General features: G+C 37.1%; 1 protein-coding gene across 3 annotated transcripts in view; it reads left to right on the plus strand.

Annotated features, from left to right (window-relative positions):
• The window catches only part of ASB5 (ankyrin repeat and SOCS box containing 5), a 40086-nt gene that overhangs the window by 631 nt on the left and 20381 nt on the right, over positions 1-19074 (plus strand). The window contains exons 1-2 of one of the 3 annotated variants that reach the window (XM_030449550.1): positions 11-279; positions 10902-11194. In XM_030449550.1, the coding sequence (XP_030305410.1) occupies positions 10999-11194 (196 nt within the window). In that variant the 5' untranslated portion in view covers positions 11-279; positions 10902-10998. Of the gene's footprint in view, positions 1-10; positions 280-10901; positions 11195-19074 lie in introns of those variants that run through there. The other 2 variants (XM_030449549.1, XM_030449552.1) reach the window with 2 other exon arrangements.

Consider the following 19074-nt stretch of genomic DNA (forward strand, 5'->3'; position numbering starts at 1 on the left):
GTCACACCCTCCGCGCTTGCGCCGGCGGCGGGACCGAGAGCTTCGGCGCGCCGGGCCCTGGGGCTGCTGAGGGGGGGTCCTTTCGGGAGGTGACATGGTGGGGGGGCCGGAGATCTCAGCCCGCCTGCGTCCTGGCCGCTTCTCTGCCGCCTCCTATGCCTGTTCTTGCCGGACAGGCCGTTGTTTTGAGGCGCGATGCCCACACCCTCTCAGGCACTCTCCAGCTTGGGATCTCGGAGAACTAAATGCCTTATGCCCGGTGGCTGTCGTGTATGAAAGGTGACGGATTTGTTTAAAATGCCTGTGCGTGTGTTTCTGTTTACAGAAGAAAAAATTACCTGAAGCCAAGACGTGCCCCCTTGGCTGTGTTCTGTCTCGCTGCGGTGGTTTATTTTCCTGAGCGTCAAATATTTATGAGCGCCTGTCTCCGGTGTGCCAGTGGGAAGGTCCCCAGTGCTCAGTCGTGGGGTGGAGACACGCCTGTCAGCCCTGGAAGCACTCCCCGATGGAGAGTTTCTTGGGGCTGCTCTCTGGGACTTTTGCCAGCAGTATATGTTCATGTTCCAAGTTCCTTCATAACTTTCTGAAACATGGGTTTTACTTATTGGAATAATTTTTTGTGGCTTGTTTGCCACCTGCTTATGTTTTAAGGCATACGTTTTAAGAGGAAAGTTGGTATTTGTAGTTCCAGTGGATTTTTGAATTTATATAATAAAACATAAACAGCGTTTGAGGTGAAGACGTTTTACCACTTGACAGGCGTACAGGTTGTTCCTGTGTATTTCTGCTGTGTTGCACACAATACTCAGTATTTGAGTTGTCTTGTCATTTAGTAGCTGTGCATGGCACTGGGATGTTTTCTCTTTAGCACACTCTGTGATCTCATGCAGTTCGTGGGATGAGGAAGCTTTTCACTTTATTCCTCCAAGTTGGTTGAAATTTCACTTTGGATCAGTGATAGCAAAGCTTAGCTTATGTAATAAGGTGATTTCTAACTCCTTTTCCTAGGCCTCTGTTTGATGCCCATTCCTTCTATCTACACCTGCAGCAGTATGAGTCTGAGAACTGGGGGGAGAGAGAGCCTGTACAGTGCTGGGATTTCCTCCCCATATTTGGCCGTATTAAGTACACCAGGCCTGACTAATACTGGTTACACAGGTTTCTCAATGCGGACAACAGGTGTCAGCAGTGGTTCAGTTATAGCAGACTCACTCTTCCTCAGCCCTAAGATTCCAGTGCTGCAAGTATGGAGAGTAGTAACAGGCACTCAGATACAGCGGTCTAAAAAGGTGGAGGGATAGGGAGAAGATGTGAACGGTCAGGCCATTCTGAAATGTATATGTTCTGTAGTGATGGTTCTGTTTCTTTTCCTTCCGAAAGTCTGACTTGTGATTCAGGGAAGAAAATTCTGCAGAAAAACTTTGAAATTGTGTTCTTATGCACTCTTTGGTCTATTAATCATGTTCTCTTTTTTTATAGTGTTGGCACACTTCAATAGGGCTGATCCCAGTCAGCAGCTGATGATTAGAGTAGTCTTCAGAGAGAAAGTGGCTTGCTTTTTTTGGTTGATGTGTTTCTACTCAGATGCTTAAGTTAGTGAGCGACTCCCTTAATCAGAATGGTTAAGTGTTGATATTGACCATTAACAGGGATTGCTATGAGTTCTTTTTTTTTCTGCTGAAGTCAGATTGGATCTGAAGTGATACTCACAGAAGGAAGCTTTAAGGTGGCTGAAAGTTTTGGGGTGAGAGGTTTGGGAATTCCAAGTGAAGGCGAGGTGTTCAGCCCAGGTGGTAGCACCTTCAGCCTTCTAGGGGTTTAAATTTTTAGCTAAATTTACAGGTGAAAGTTGAGGTGCCTGTGGCATTGTTGACACTTAGCTAGTTAGATGCGGACTGACTGCATAGGTGTCTTTTTTTTACTCTAGGTCCATGTATATATTTCCTAAACTTTATCATAAATGCCCTTATTGAATTTGTCTTTTATTACTGAAATCTGAAAGAGACAGTAGCAAGACACAGCTTTTTAGGCAGCTCTGGGTATGCAGATGAAGGGTAAAATGAACAGGGCCATGAAGTACTTGGGGAATTTTTGTTGCTATTGCAACAGTGCCTTTTCAGTTAGCACTTCTGGGTGGAACATTTTTACAACTGATGTGGAAAGGCTGTGGCTAAGAGAAGCAGTCTTTCTGTACTCTCTAAGCATGTTTTGGAGCATGATATGGTTTTTGGCTCCTGGCAGGTGTGCTATTGCCCATTTCATGGCTTTCAAAGCCATGTTAGGTAAAGTCCTCTCATACATCACTGATTCATCTGGAGCTTTCACACTTCATTGTGCTTTGCATTCTGTGGCAAGAAGCCTGTGTGCTGCTAATCCACCTCACTCTAGTTTTACCTCATCCCCTAGGTTCTTCATCACAAAGTATTTTTATGTCTCTTGTAAAAGCACCGAGCAAAGACTGTCATGCCTAAGCTTGAGGAAGGAATCTTTTGCTAGTTCTTCCCTGGTGATACCACTTAGCTGATACCAGTTTTAGTGGGTGGAAGAAAACATTTTGATATGAACAGTAGCCATGGGAATCAGTGCATAGTGACATATGCTTGCAAAATAATGTTTTAACTATCATATGTACCAAATTATGAAATTGACTTTATCATTTCTTTTTATTGATACCATTCATAGGCACCAGAATATACTTTGCACTGAAAGGAGGCAAATGTGATCTCTTTCACTTAGTGTAGAAGAAAGCATGGCAAAAATTTGAATTGTGTATAAAATTAAAGGAAGCATGAGTTCACTGTTTTTAGGAACAGTTAATCATGAAGAAAAAATGACCTAATACTCCAATTTAGAATGAAATTAAAACTTTGGAAGGAATTCAGACTGATGACAGAAATTGTTCAGATCTTGGAGATGGTGTTTTGAGCAAGCTTCACTTTAGAATAGCTGTCATTGTCTCTTCTTTGTGACAAAATTTAAAGATCTTGCACATAAGTCATTAAAAAATGAACAGATCCAAAATAGTTTCCTAAGTCTGGATAGTATTAATTCAAACAGCAAAAGAGGTCTGCCTAGATTTTGAAGTGGCAGAGAGGTGCTAGCTACAGGTGCAAATCAGGTCTTTTGAAAACTGTCAGTTGAAACTGAAAATTTGCCATGTTCATTTTTCATGGTGATGAAAACAAAGTCTCCACATCATAGCTCTTCTGGGATTTGAATATTAGCAATTTATCTATTTATTTGCTTATTTATTTACAGATAACTAATAAGTATATGTAACATTTTGCAGTTCACTAACAAAAAGACAAAAACTGTGAAAATGCCAGGTTCAGTTACATGAATTTAGGCTATTAAAGTGCTTGCATTGCCTGCTAGAGAAATGAGAACTGTCAAAGTTGGTTCAAATATTGAAAGCCTGGTAGCCTTAGTACCACAGACCTAAGGAAAAGGGCAAATTAGACAGTTAGTTGCTGAAGAGATCTGTGAAGTTCTATAGACATGGTTGGTGATGAAAACATTTGGACCCAAGAAAGGAACCACTCAAAGGAAAAGAGAAGCAAGATAAGGAGACTTTTCAAGGTTTCACTGATATAGCCATATCGGTACACTGAGCTATCAAAAATTGGGTCTGAATATTCCTTTGCAGCGGCAGCTTGTGTGTGCATGTTGACATTGCCCTCCCCTCCCCTCATAGTCTGCTGCAACTTTTTATCAGGAGGTTACTACCTGTGTGGTGGTACTGGTGGTAGGGGATGTGAGTGGTTTTTGCATGTAAACCAGAGTAGTTTAAACTCATCAACTGAATTGTCAGATTGTGAGCTGTAGGGGGTGAATACCAAAGCAAATTCTTTCCTGTTGATTTCCAGGAAGGGAGAGGGAGGGGCAGGAACCTTTAGCTGAGGAATGGAATGGGCAGCTGGAGGTGGTAACTTTTGAAACTACTGGGAGGCAAGATTTGTTACTGTTCGTCTGTCAGCAGGTTGTGTGTGCCTGCTGTCTGACACGTTTCTGGTTTTAAGTAATGTCTCCAAGTACAACCATGACTTATTTTGGAATCTTCTTATATATCACTCTTAATAATTGAGTAGTGTTTGGTATCCAAAGAGGACTGCAAACCAAATTTACTGTTTCATAGCAGAACTCAGATTGAATGTACTTGTCATCAGGTCAGTTACACCTGCTTCCCTTCTGTATAGAAATTTACTGTCAGTGATTAGATGGATCGGTTAAACAGATCAAGAATGCTCACATGATAATGTTGCAGCTAGCAGGGATTGTTTGATATTAGGCTTGTAGTTGAAGGGGAATGTAACGCCCTTGTGAGAAGAAACTCTCCAGTGGATATATTACAGAGCTTCCAAATTTCTGTGTATCCTTGCAAGGAACTGATGAGTTAAAAAAATTGGAATTTTATAATCACTTAGACATCTGAGTTACTTCTTATGTTTTGAAGTACATGTGGTATAGACTTGACCACTAATTCCATTCCCTAGAAACCCAGGTACATGTCTGTATGTTAGACCTGTTTTCTAAGATGGGAGTAGCATATTCAACAAGGAATAGGAAACATATTCAACAAGGAAAGACAAAACACATGGATAAAACCAATTTAATTTCAGTCCAGTTTAGCAGTAGAATAAGCAAACTTTCCATGGTGTTATACATTAAAAATTGGATCATTCATGTACCAGGAGCTCTTGATTTGTATAGAACCTAAACTTTATCAGAGCACTGAATGTAATACAGGAGAGGAAAAAAAAAAAGTATTACTGTATCCACCCAAAGGCATGGACTTTCCAGAGGACTGATGGAAATAATATGCTACACTAAAATATAGGGATAAACTCTTTATATAATGAAATTTTTATGAGAAGAATTTTTTTACATTAAGCTTTTTAAATGAACTGGTGTGTTTTGTAGTCTTAGGAGAGAAGAAGAATCATGGCTAGATACATAGCCACTCAGTAGAATCAGTGTCAAAAGTCAGAGCATGACTACTGAGAGAAGCATAGTACCATGTTTTTCAACACTTACTCTGATTTTCCCCTGGTACAACAGTTAAAGGTGTCATTGCATTACATTTGAAAGAGATTTTTGATGAAATTGTTTAGTTAGGTGATCAGGAGACTAGCATGAATTATGAGAATGGCAGAAATCTGAATGAAGCATATCTTTAGATATCAGTCACAGCTTCACGCTGCATTGTTTGTGTAGATTCTGGATAGACAAGGCATTAAGGTACTTCAGGAAAAAAAGCTATAAAAGGGAGATGTAGGCCTTTGATTTGCTTTATATATAGTTTTGAGTTTGCTGCAGTTGGTGGCTCAATTCTGCGCTCAGACAATGACTGAAACAATTTTGTGCTGAGAAGGTGGCTTTGGCATGTGGTCATAAGTCTGTAGAAATTTTAAGGATAGCAGCATGTGCAGTGAAAAAGCAGCTCAGATATGAACCCTGTTTGGTCTACTCTGGACCAAAGTTTGTGTTCTCTCACTTTTCTTCTTCTCATTCCCTCAAAATGGTAGCACAAAGTCTGTATTTTGGCTACCTGTCCTCTTCATATTTAACAAGGAAAGAGCAATGTCTTCCTTGTGCAGGAGTTTTTATTTGGAAGAGCACTCAGCAGCAGTTTGATATATTCCAGTCACTCCAGTTCCTGAATTTCTTTTAGCTACCAGGTAAATATGATTTGTTTGTTCTTATGATGATTATTACTAAGAAAGAACATTTAATATTTTTTAGAAGTTGTTTTATGGTATGTGTTGTTTTTGCCTTACCTTCAATGTTAACTTAAGGTAGTATTTTACAGTACATATATAAGGACATATAAGCAAATGCATTTTAAAATAGTAGCTCTATGTCTAGATTTATTCAGTTCAAATGCTTTGAATAGAAAAAATTGCTCAAAGAACATACATCAAGTTGGAAATGACATAAACAACATTCAATAACTTTAGACGAGTCAGATAAAATTTTAAGTACTGAGGATTAGCATCCCATACACCTATTAAAATACAAGTCAATAGGTCACTAAGCAGGACATTTCTCATGTTGAATTAGACATTGCCTTTTCAGTAGCTCAGGTTTCTCAGTGTTTTTGAGTCTTTCATCAAGCACTGTATATTTACATTAGAAACTCTGTGCTAGAAAGAGTGGCTTTTTACTGGTTTTATTTTAAACTCTTTCTGTTTCAAGGTCATTGATGTAGAAGTTTCTCCTGGTGGATTGTCTGTAATTTATAAAATAGTAGATTCTTCAAAGCGGCTAAGACTTTCCATTCCTCTGCCTGACATCCTATTTCATTAAATTATCTTGTTGTATTTGTTATTAGCCAAAAGTTTAAAAATCAGGAAAAATATCTTAACCTTATGTATTTTTAGCCATTCATCTCCTATATAGAGAAGGACATTCAGATGAAGCGTCATGTCAATAATTCCTTATACTGAGTTCCGTATCTCATTTTCAAAAAAACATCATCTTAATTAGAAATGTTTTTTCATGCTCTAAATACTGACGAAGACTGTTAAGACAACTGTAACAGAATTTGTGCCATTAGTATAATTGCTTTTGTACAGCTTGGAGGAGAGTAGATTGGAAGTTAGGAAGAAGTTCTTCACCATGAGGGTGGTGAGACACTGGAACAGGTTGCCCAAAGAGGTGGTGGAAGCCCCATCCCTGGAAGTTTTTGAGGCCAGGCTGGACAGGGCTCTGAGCAACCTGATCTGTGGGAGGTGTCCCTGCCCATGGCAGGGGGCTGGAACTGGATGATCTTAAAGGCCCCTTTCAACCCTGAAAATTACATGATTCTGTATTAATCTAAGGATATTACTTTAAAAGCTTTAATTAGAAGTATACTTTCCAGAACTAGATACAGTATATTCTATCAAGAAATCATATTTCTAAGGTTGTTTTAGTGTTTAGTAAGAAAAATGCCTTAAAAGGCTAAATATTTTGTTCTGTTCTTTTTCTGTATTTTGCCCGGTCTTCTGAAGTAGTGAAAAAATAGCAGAATAAAATAAAGCCTTTATTAATGTGGCCATGTGATTATTTGTAGAAGATAAAGCGTAATTTTTTCTGAAAGTGATCACTTGGCTTGTTGGTAGATTTCACAAACTGTTTAAATTAGCATAAGCAGGTGCTGCTGCTGACTGCTCTTCTTCTACACATGGCCACTACACAGTGTGGCATTAAAGAGCAGGCTACTTTGAACACTGGAGTTCTAAATTAACCACTTTTCTAGTAATTATAAGTGGCAATATCTTGAACTAACTGGGATATTCTTTAGAAATCATAACTGACCAAGCTACATCAAAAGGGAATTTAAGACCATAAATTTCAGCATTCAAGGTTTTTAAAATTATTTTAAAATTAAAATAATTAATAGCCAGAAATGGGGAAAGCATTCCAGAGAAATTACTGCATTGTTCATATTTTACTTGCTGAGAATATGCTAGCATGTCAAGCTAGGGAAGTCTGTGTCTGTCACAGTGTTATTGTGTTCTTAAAACAAACCAGAAAACCTAAAATTTTTTAGAATATTGCAGTGTAGCTTGAAGCTGTTATTCTGTATGCTGTGATAAAACCCTAAATGCTGTAATAGCTATCCTTTTTGTTGCCATAAAGTGAATAAACATTCCATATTTTATTATATTTAGGTTTGTTATTCAAATTTTGATTAAATATTATTAGATACCTAATGAGTTACAGTATTGTTTCACCAGAATATCTGATCATGTTAACAGCAGTGGAGCCAGTCATCTGCAGAATGTTCCTCTTGAGTTGTCCTTTAAAAACATTTTACAAATAAGAAAATGAAGCAGAGAAACATAATTCTCAAAACTAGAGGGAATGTGAATGTCCAGATTAATCCACCACTCTTTTCAAGTGCTTTGTTATTTTTGTAATATTGTCTAGTCATTTTATATACTGATACATTTCTATTTGGAAGCTCTCGGTGTTCTGCAGTGCTGCAAGACCAGACTTCCAGTGGGAAATTTGGAACACTACACTCCAATTTTTTAAAATCTTTTATGGCATCACATTGTGTGTCAGATCCTTTATTTATTTACTTAGTCTTCTGCTTTCTGATTCCTGTTACAACATCTGTATCTTTCTGTTCCTGGTTCTTCCAATCTACGTGGGCTTGCTGTCAGGTATTTTGTGTTCAGGTCTTAACATTCACATTGTTCGTGCTTCCAAAATTCTGTGTGAGAACAGCTGTTCTTTTTGTGAAGGGGTGCTTGGTAGCATGGGTTTGTCAACAAGCTGTAATTGCAATTTCTGCAGAGCTTTAGCAGCCTCAGATTAGGATGAACTTCTTGTTCTCTGCAGTTGGAAAAGTTTCCAGTTAAGCTGGTACATCCAAATTACAGAGCTTTAAAAACAAAGGAGTACTACTGGGAGAGTGATTTTGCCACCTTCTTATGATCTTGAAATAAAGTTCCCAAAACTCAATTTCTTTCATTTTTATGTAGTTTATAACAAAGGAGGGAAATTCTTGAGATGACAGGAAACAAGCTTTTATACAGAAGTAACCCTCCTGCTTAATTTTCATGTTGTTTTTAAAAGCAGAAGTTTTGAAAGATCACTTACAACATATTGCATGCCTCCACAGTCTTATTTTTTTAAAAGGTTTTGTTATTTTTGTTGGTCCTTTACAGAAAAAATCAGCCTGAAGAAGACAGCTGAGAAATTTATCTTCAGTGATTTATCTAATGGAGTTATAGGAAGTAGGAAACAGTATTGTAAGGGGAAGACTAACTCTGAGTGCTGCTGTTAACCAGCTGTTATTTATAGTAATTGCTATTCTGATAGCAACAAAACCAACTATTTTGTTAATGAACAAAATGTGGGAGAAGTCAAAGTGAGAGAACAGTTACTGGAGGAGTCAGGAAAAAAGGGGTCAGGTAAAACACCATAAAGATGAAAAATATTTTCCATAGAATAATTATGATTTTTCCTTATCCTGAATGGTAAATTGAAAAACAAGTAAGGTGGCTGGGTAATTCTGTGAACTGTTTGACTTAAGCTTAATAATACTAGTAGAAATATGGAAGAAATAAGAAAATCCAGTATCAGATGTGTTACTAAGGATAAAATAATTTATGCTAATGACTGAAACTGAAATTGGCAGTGGTGGCTCAGAACATAATGCCTATTTATCCTTACGGAAAACATGACACCTCAATTCAGTGTCAGATAACAATGTGCCAAATATAAAAAAGGATTTTCATTGGCATTTTAAGTACTCACTCTAGCTTCTAACTATGGTATGAGGAGAGCAGTTCCTATTCTGGCTGGATGAGAAGATGTCTATAAATGAAATTTAGGAGAAAATGCATATATTTTTTCACAGACTAATAAATAGCTTTTAAATTGCATTTTCTAGTTGCTGTTTTGACTTTCATGTGAATTACGTTTGGTGGGTTCAAAAAGACTGAGTATTTCTCTCAAGATGACCACAGTTCACTTCCTGTCTTAAATATCTTGATATTTGCCAAGCACATTTCCTTTTATCATTGTCTTTTCTTCTTTTATGTAGGTTTATTTGAAAGTTGCTTAAAGCAAACATTATCATGATTTCTTTCTCTAATAAATTAGTTCTGGAGCCAGATGATGAGAGATTCTTTATTTTGCCTCTTTCAGAAATATGATTTTGTATCATATCCTTAATATCTGCTATGCTGTTTGGGGGGGGGGGGGGGGGTGTCTGTTTGGGGGATTTGTGGATGCAGTGACGTTTGGATCATGCTCTGTTTCTGATGGACAGTTGCCACCAGTATAAATTTTTTTTTTCTGACCATTAAACTAGAGGATCCAAGGTAGAATAGAGGGTGTTTCAGTTTAAGATTATAAGAGGTCTAGTATTTTAAACATTATTAAGACACTTTGTTTTTAAGGAAATATGAAAGCTTAGAATAGGACCCTTACTTATGCTGCTTTAATTCTTTATTTTAGAGTGGTAGCTTGCTTAGGAATCTAGTTCTGTCCTGTAGCTTCTCAGTTTGTATCATGTTGTGACACCGTTATTTAGTCAACAATTACTCACAGTAATGGAACAATCTGTGTGTAACTGCTTATGACTATGATTAATAGCTTTACGGTATATTAGCAAACTAATTCTTAAAAGATCTGGGGAATTTACTCTCTAAAAGTGGCCAAGAAATAAAGCCTGTCATGTCACAGATTTTAAATAATATGATGCAGGACAAAGAAGTGTTTATCATAAGCATTAGAAATTTTCCATGTTTTATCATTACTACTGCATTTATTTAATTGAGTTAACATTTAATTTAATTTTATATATCTTGAGATCTTATTTATAAAAATATCTAGGAGTTTGATTTTTAGAGCCTGCTCTTAATGCTGTTTTTTGTATGCTATAAGCCATGTATACTAGATATTTTCATTCAGCCTGAACAAAATAATAAGTTGTGAAAGCTGGTATGTATTAAATCTGTGTATCTTTCTTAACATGTATTTGAAGTATTTACTGATGTGATTCTACTTTTGTAAGAAAAAAGTAGTAATTGCACATAATGAAGTAGCACAAAAGTGATTTTGCAAGAGAATTGATTTTAGCAAAAACTGATTACCTGAGTTACCTGTTTTAGTACATGACATTGTAGCTCTTAATAATAATACTTTTGTCAGTGCATTTTTAAAGATCTATTAATAGGGTAAGTAAATTAATTAGAAATGCAGAATTTGGAATGAAACAGACCTTTGAAGTAGAACAAATGCAATCCAGGGTCTTGGAACTTGTGTCTGTTATGTTCTGTCCCACTTGAATATCACCAGGCTAGCAGGAGCGGTAGTGAACTCAATACTATGTACAGTATAAATAATCGTCATATTTTGAGCAGCAAGCATCATGACCAGCTGATATTTTCTTTCCTCAGGACCAGTTGTTCCCAAGAGTGTGTGGCTGGAGCCAGATGATCTTATCAACACATTTGAGAGCTCTACCCAAACACTGAGAGAGATTTTGCTGCAGCAATGACTGTCATAGAGGAAAGTCGCCCTTTTGCCCAGCAGCTATCCAATGTCTACTTTACTATACTTTCACTTTTTTGTTTTAAACTTTTTGTGAAGATCAGCCTTGCTATACTTAGTCATTTCTACATTGTGAAAGGAAATCGTAAGGAAGCAGCAAGGATAGCTGCTGAATTTTACGGAGTTCCTCAAGGACAAGGTATATTTGTACTCACTATTTTATGGCTGCTGTTTGTTTTTGTTGTTACTGTTGTTTTGGGGTTGGCTGTTTTGTTTTTGGTTGGCTGTTTTTTTTCCCTAGGTAATTATTTATCTTTTAGCCTTATTTATATTTAGTTTGTCAAATGATATATGTGTGCATTTTTTAAACAAAAAATATTTGAAGGAGTCGTAGATTATTTAAGGGGGGCAGAAGGGTTGTTTTGGGTATTTTTGGTGAGGTTTATTTTTAGGTTATTAAGTTCAAAGTAAAGCTGAAATATTACCGAAAATGTCTGTTAGGAGAGTGGCCTCTACTTAAGGTGGCTATATTTAAGATTGCAAAATACTTCCCAGTCTAGGACTATTTTTTCATTTGCTTCCAAGGTTCCCCATTTTACCCATTTGTGGATAAATTTTCCGTATTTTGCATGTGATTATTTTGCAACACTTTAGTGAAACTACTTCATGTATTTCTTAGAATTGTTTCTTGATGTTAAATTTTCTTACATCAATTTATTTGAGAAGATGTTGTCCTGTAGTTTGAATTAGTATCTTGGCATGGATCAGGAAGCTTTAGGGTGAGCTTTAGGGCATCAGTATGAAACCCCATCATATTTTACTGCGCTGAAAGCTCTTGTGGAAATTCCTTTTTCTGTTTGGCTCAAGCAGAACTTTGGCAAAGCTGAGCACTACTGTTCACCCAAGCTTATCTGTGGTGAGCCAGCACCATTTTCATTCAGTTCATTTTCTGGGTCACAGAAAACTCTCTGTTTAATTGTGGTGTCCTAGTGCATGACTGAGCCATGGTTTTGCTCAGCTTGGGATCCCTGCTGCCTTGCTTCTCTTTGATTGTTGTTCCCTGTATTCTGGGATTGCATCAGGTCTGAGTCAGGCAGTGGAACAGGGAGACTTGTCTTTCCTCTACCAGAGGCACCTATTCACCTACCATGAACAAGATGAAAGAACCCAAGTTAGATGTAAAGGGGGAAACTGTGTGGAAACCTACAGTTTCAAATGTAAAGATCTTTTCAGTTTTCAGTGTTTTGGCAAATGTTAGATGTTTTGTGTGTATGTATTTAAATTTGCAAACCAGAGAGGTTTACATCCAAAGGCAAGAAATAGCTTGCTTTGCAGATCTACTTGAGGTAAATTTATATTTTGTGTTCCCTGCACGTTCTAAAACCCCAGTTTTTTATGTCTGAGTATGTTAATCACATAATTCTAGGTACTAAGCCTCTGTGTGTGTGTGTGTACAGATAAATATTTGTGGGTGTGTGTGTATTCGCTGCAGTAGGACAGCGAGGAGTGACTGTCTGTCCCATTGTAAGAAATGCAGTGCATGTGGTAGCCCTCACCTGAAACTAAGAACTTGTTTTTGTCAAAAACTGCTGGCTAGCTCTAAGGCAATTCATTTTGAGAAGGCTGACATGGAATCTGACTATGGAAGGAAAAAGACTGGCAGCAACTAGAGGGAAAGGAATAAGTGTATCAGGTTGTAAAGTAAAATAGTCTACCATGTTACCTATTACTGAATGCAGGAGGCTTTAGTTTGGTCATTTGTCAAACGTCTGAATCATTATATCTAAATAAATGCCTATTCAGTGTTCTTGTAGCTGGCTTGTGCAAAAATGGAAATCTATAACTCTTGCAGATTACTGTTTTGCTCAGGTAGCAGAGGTTTATATTGATTTAAAGGCTTAAAAATCTGGTAGAGTTTCTGGTTTCTGATTATTTTATTTAAAGAAAATAGTTAACACAACTGCTTTCTGCTAAAGTGTACTGTTTTATACTTTGACACCAGTGTCTTGTGGTTTTTCACTGCCCATCTCACTGTGTTCACATCTGGATTTGGAATAGTCCTAGGCACATGTTCAGCTAATACTGTGTAGTCTTCAAATTCAGCCATTTGTCAGAATTAACAGGACCAATCCTTAGTCTTTGGGACACAAACAAAGCTCCTCCAAATCACTGTTTTACCTTGCCTATTCTAAACCTTTGTGCTCTGTTTGTAGAAGGGGCCATACTACCCTCTAAACTCACACCATGTAGTGGGATTTGGTTTGTTTGTGTTTGTGAAATACAGTACAGTGAGAGCTCAGTAGGGTTTGTACACTACCATGTAACAAAATATCCCTTTCAAAGTATTATCTAGAAGATGTACAGTAGATTGTAACATTAAATGGTATAATTAAATAGTATCCTCAAAATTAGGGATCCTGTTCTGTCTTTTATTAAGCATTACAGAAGCCTCAGCTAAAAAGAAAAAACCAAAACAGAAAAATAACCTGTCACTGCCTAACTGAAGTTTACAGTGTTTCAAGAAGTAATTCTAGTTAGAAGAAATATTTGTTTTCATTTTGTATTTTTAATCTCATTATGTACTCTTAAAATTCTGCTAACGCATGTAATTTCAATTTGCTTGTAGTATTACAAAATGCTTTCTACTATGATAAGGGCTTGGCTAGGACAGAGTGCTATGGTTTTGAAGAAGAAAAGAGCCTTTGGAAGTAATGTGCTATTGCTACCACACACAGGTATTATTTCCAGTTTACTGAATTGAGTTCTTGAGTTAAAATAAACCTTCATTTACAAAGCCTGTAATGAGGACATTTCAGGTACTGAACAAGTAGCACTTGGTGGAATTCCTTTTATCATACTGAATGTATATAGGTCAGCACAGGATCTGAGGCCCAGGAATCTCACATTTCATGGCAGACTGACTTTGCTTTGTGGCTTGTTCTTTGTTGAATACAAGGAGACAGCTTTACCTCTGTCATCCACTGCTGTGGTCTTGTTGCTCAATAGTGTAGTGAAACAGAACAGATTTTATTCCTTAATATTGCAGGAATATTTTTTCTTCGGTGTGTATAGTCACCAGTCAACTGTGTCAAATCTGTTCTTTGGATCTCATATGTATGTGAACAACAGGAGAGATACACTGTCCCAATAATTAATTAGAAATCATTAAACTATCTATGCAGCATTGAAATACAAGAATCAGATCAGTGTTCAGCATCAGCTAAGACCGAAAAAGGTGTATAAAATAATAATTTGAAATTGATTTATTTATGCAGATGAAGTCTGAGTACGTTTTCTTGTGTACTGCTGAAAGGTAATTGAGAGGTAATTTGGACACTCTAAGATAAAACATACATAGCAAATGTTTGTCTAACCAATTTTACAATCATTAGTAATAATGATTTCTGCAGTGTCCTTATGCAACAAATTGTGACTTTTGCTATTCTCGTAACTAGAATGCTTCAACTCTTCCCCAAAATCTACCAAGATCTTTATTTCTGCAAACAGAATACATGAAATATGATTAAGTTATTTGCAAGTTTTTCTCCATGTATGAAAAGTAATAAAGACTACAATAATGCATCTTTCTACTTACTACAGTTTTTGCCTTTTCTAGAATAAGGGATTTCACTGAGTCTGTCTTCCTAAATCTTGTGTTCTAGACCTAGAATGACTGTAGTTTTTCTCCTTTGGAATGACTGTAGTTTTTCTCCTTTGGAATTGTGCCAGTTCATATACAATTCAAAACATATTTATTGATGTCTGATTCCTCGTGCTAGACAAAGTGCTCCAGTGGAGACTTTGTAAGTGCAACCATTGGAATTATTAGTTATAAAAAGGTAGAGCAGTTTATGCAATGTGCTGTATAAATTATACCTTATGTAATACCTCCTAGAACAATGCACTTTTTTTTTCTTCCCCTAATAGTGAAGTACTAAAGATACAATCTGTACCCTGCTATAAACATCATGTTAAAACAGATTCACAGTACTCTGCATTTGATTTTTCCTAATAGTAGCACTTTGCACTGGCATTCAGGTGATATCAGTTTCTCTATTTTACCTGTCTGCTTTGAATTATTTCCATCTAAACAGTTGCAGTACCTGCAGCTGAGTGTCATCCACTGATTTTATAAAAATAAATATAATATGCTATCATTCACAATATTAAATAACACCAAATGCAAGACTCTGCAGTCTTCTGCATTTGTTTAAAGTGGATCAAAGGCCCATGTATCTATAAACTCTTGAAAATCAATTTTTTTTTGCAGTGAAGTCAATGGTATTTAAAACATAAAAAAATTAAAACAAAACGGGATCCACTTATTAGGAAAGTCCCAGTTACTGGATTATTTTAATTTTGGCGTTCATTTTGTAAACAGTCGTGTACACATACTTGCCCCATTGACCTCAGAGGGACTGATTAGTTATTTAGAGATAAGTGCATTGCAATTAGAGACTGTAGCTGTGTAACAGTTGTAAACAGGTTATGGTTCTTAGTTTTTTGTTTTTCATTTTGGTGAAATGAACATGTGTTTATTCATTTTGCTAGAAAATTTGCAAAAGCCAACTTTTTATTCACTTTCTTTATGAACAAGGTCATATTGTGTATAACTTTAATCTATTTTAAAATTCTGTATCCTACAAACTGACCTACAAAAATGAACTTAATTGTAATTTGAGTATAATTAGCTCCTTAACAGGCTATCTGCAGTGGCAGTGATCTGAACAGTAAGATTTCTTCTTTTGCTGTATTTCCAGACCTATGAAGAGTTAATAATTCAGCCTTTTGTACAGCTGCTGCTGTACAAAACTTGCAGATCAAAAGCATCCTTTAGATTCTTCCTACTATGCTAGCTGGTCATGGTGTGGAGGTGCTCTGTAGATACAAGCACTGAGTTGGAGCTTCCACTGAGTTTTATTGTTCGTTTGCGTTAAGATGAGGTGGTGTGAAATGATGTCAAAGTACAAGTGTGTATCAAAGCTTATGAGTTAATTGATTGTAAGGTGTTTCGGTTCTGTAAGATATGAAATCTTTTGAGCAGTCCTGCTGAGAGCTGGGTTCATATGGAAGAGCCCATACTTTGATAATACAGATAACTTTATAGAAGGGGAGAGATGGTTCACATTCATAACCTTTTTATAAAGCAAAGAGGGTCTATTTTATCAAAATTAAACCTCATACGCAGTAGCTGTCAAAGTGCTTTTAGCTGCAAGGAGAAGGTGGAATAGAGGAACTTTACTATCAAAGAATAATTTTTCAGAAGTTAATATAGCGTAAACAGCGAGCAACTATTACATGCAGGTATCTGGGGTCTGATGCACCAGCTAAATTGTTCTGACAACACAAAATCTTTTTCTTTGATTCCATATTTTTTGACTATTTCAAGTCTCTTTGCAAAAACTTTCATAGAGCATCACTTACACATAACTATACCAATTTAAAGTAATATTTGAAAGTTATTTGAAAGCGTAATTTGTATTTGTAGTATTTATAGAATCATAGAATTGTCGGGGTTGGAAGGGACCTTAAAGATTATCTAGTTCTAACCTCCCCTCCATGGGCAGGGACACCTCCCGCTAGCTATTTGAGCATAGCTTCTCAAAATATTAACACTGGTTTTGCAGAACTGGGGAGGTGGAAATGCCCTGATTTCTTCTAAGCTTAAATAAGAAATCATCTACTCTTGAATGAACAAAGTTCTAAGCTACCTATCTTTGCTGTATCTGCCTTAGCCAGGCATAGTAGGAGTGCTGAGTACACTGGTTATTCCTAGTTACCCTAAATTAAGCAATCTATGGGATTTTGGTAGTTGAAGATTGAAGTCCACATCTTCGTTCAGGATTATGAAGCTTGTAAATAGTGAGAAGCTCTCTGTTTCTTTCTCTTTTTTTTACACTGAGCACTACTTGGATGAACCCAAGAAACCAGTCCATTAGATACAACTCATAAATAGAAAATAATGATATGTTTCTCTCTTAGACATCCACTGTTTGGCAAACGTGGTTACACTGTGAACTGTAGTGACTGATCAGAGCAAACTTTTCTTATTATTTTATTCTTAAAAGTTCCAATTGATAATGTCACTCAGCAACAGTTGTTAGGTAGGGTAGCTTGGCATGAGGCATTTTCTCAACTTGCATTCCACAGAGATCACAGTTCTATTAATAAAGCCATATAAGACCTCTACTGGCTTCCTGGATACAATAGAGATTCATTTAGCAATGACAGGAATATTGTATGGCATACCTATTCACCATAGTGCTTGATGTAAGGCACCACATTTAGCATTTGTTTTTCATATGCAGCACAAGCTAATGGTGTAAAAATGCTTAAGATAGTGTGAATATTCTTCTTTGAAAGTTTAGAAGGGGAGGTTTTTATGGATGGAGCTCATCATCTTCTCATGTATGTTAAATAACTTTGCCTAATATGACAAATAACTGCCAAAGAAGAGTCATACTGCAGAATAAATCTAAAGAAGACACTTGCTTAGAGTGAAGCAAATGATACCATATATAACCAAGATGCCAGTACCATTTTCTTCTGAAGAACATCAAGGCATTTGGATGAGAGTTGTATGATGCAGTGAGACTGGCATGATGAGAGCCATGTTGCTGCTATTTACAGCAACAAAAACCAACCATATCAGTTCACAAGCATCGATTCTTTCCTCCCCTTAAAAATATGTAAGGCTACAGAAACTTTTAGCGAGTGTATCTTCTAGACCCTGTTTGCATGCTTGCTTCCACAAAAGAAACTGAGGTATCCTATCATGTAGATTCTTCACCTTTTTTTCACTCTTACCTATTTGGGTGTCAGGACCTCTTTGAGAATAGCACTGTCACCAGCTATATGTTATGGTCAGTATTGTTTTCATGTGCCTCCTTGAAATGCGTCTTTTCTGAAGATGGAACTTAACTTGTCACCAACCCATGTCCAGTTGGCTGGCTTGATGTACACAATCTTAAGTTAACTCTCCTGGAAATACCTCTTCATCAATTAATTTCTTTTATTTTCTAGATGAAATTAATAATACGCATTGAAATACAACCAATATGGTGTAGCTGGGTTTTAAAAGGTGCATAGCAATAAGACCAAAAATACCCCTGGAGCAATTTGCCTCCAAGGCCTGAAAGACAACTCTTGTTACAGAAATTCTGTTGGGAAATAGATTGGTTGCTGGATTGGGTCAAGCTCGAACATACTGTCTGCACTGGTATGTAGCAGTGGGGCCTAAGGCAACAGGGGAAGACCAAAATAGCATAGGATCCTGAAGGTGATGTTCCTTCCCTTAGCCATAGACTCCTGACAGCCACGGTTCTTCTGTTCATGCTTCTCTTTTGTAAGGGATGTTCTCAAACATTTGCAATGCAGGCAACTTCTGAACTTCTGAGTGAACTTCTGCCAGGTTTAGATGATGATGGCTTTGGGGGAATGCACTACGTGCCTAAGTACTGACCTCTGTTCATTACTGCAGCAATGCTGTCTGGTTGGTCATAAATCCATTATGGCATGCTGCATCTGTTGCACTAGGGGATGTACTCTTTGGTATGTCAGGAGTCTTCCTGGCAATAGATACGATCTCTCTCTTTATGATTCTTCTCTCACAATAGTTGGCTGAAGATTCACTCTGTGGTGCTCTGCATCATTCCCATGCAGAATACAAGTCACACACTTTGTGTCTCTCTTCTCTGTCAATATCTGAAGCCCGAGCCTGCTTGGTAGCTGCTGTGGCTAGATTCACCAGCACAGCTGGTGTGATTTATTTTATTTCAGCCCGTGTGTTAGCAAATATTTACTCTGTCCTGCCACTGCCTGCCTGCATGAAGAGGTCTGGTGGGTGCAGGCTACAAATCAGCAAGACAAGAAATGTGGTAAATGTGTTATTGTTCCATAGCTGACCTCTGCCAGGGCTGAGTCTGAGATTTACCATATCAGAATTTTAAATCTTTTCTCAATCTTCCATTCTGATTTTCAGCATCTAAGGATACAAGGCCTTTCTTGTAAAATTCTCAGGAAAAGAGATAGGAAAAGTACTAGCCAGCCATGCTGTTGCTACCATAATAATAAAAATAA

This window comes from Calypte anna, chromosome 4A (assembly GCF_003957555.1).
Source record: "Calypte anna isolate BGI_N300 chromosome 4A, bCalAnn1_v1.p, whole genome shotgun sequence".
Classification (NCBI taxonomy): Eukaryota; Metazoa; Chordata; class Aves; order Apodiformes; family Trochilidae; genus Calypte; species Calypte anna.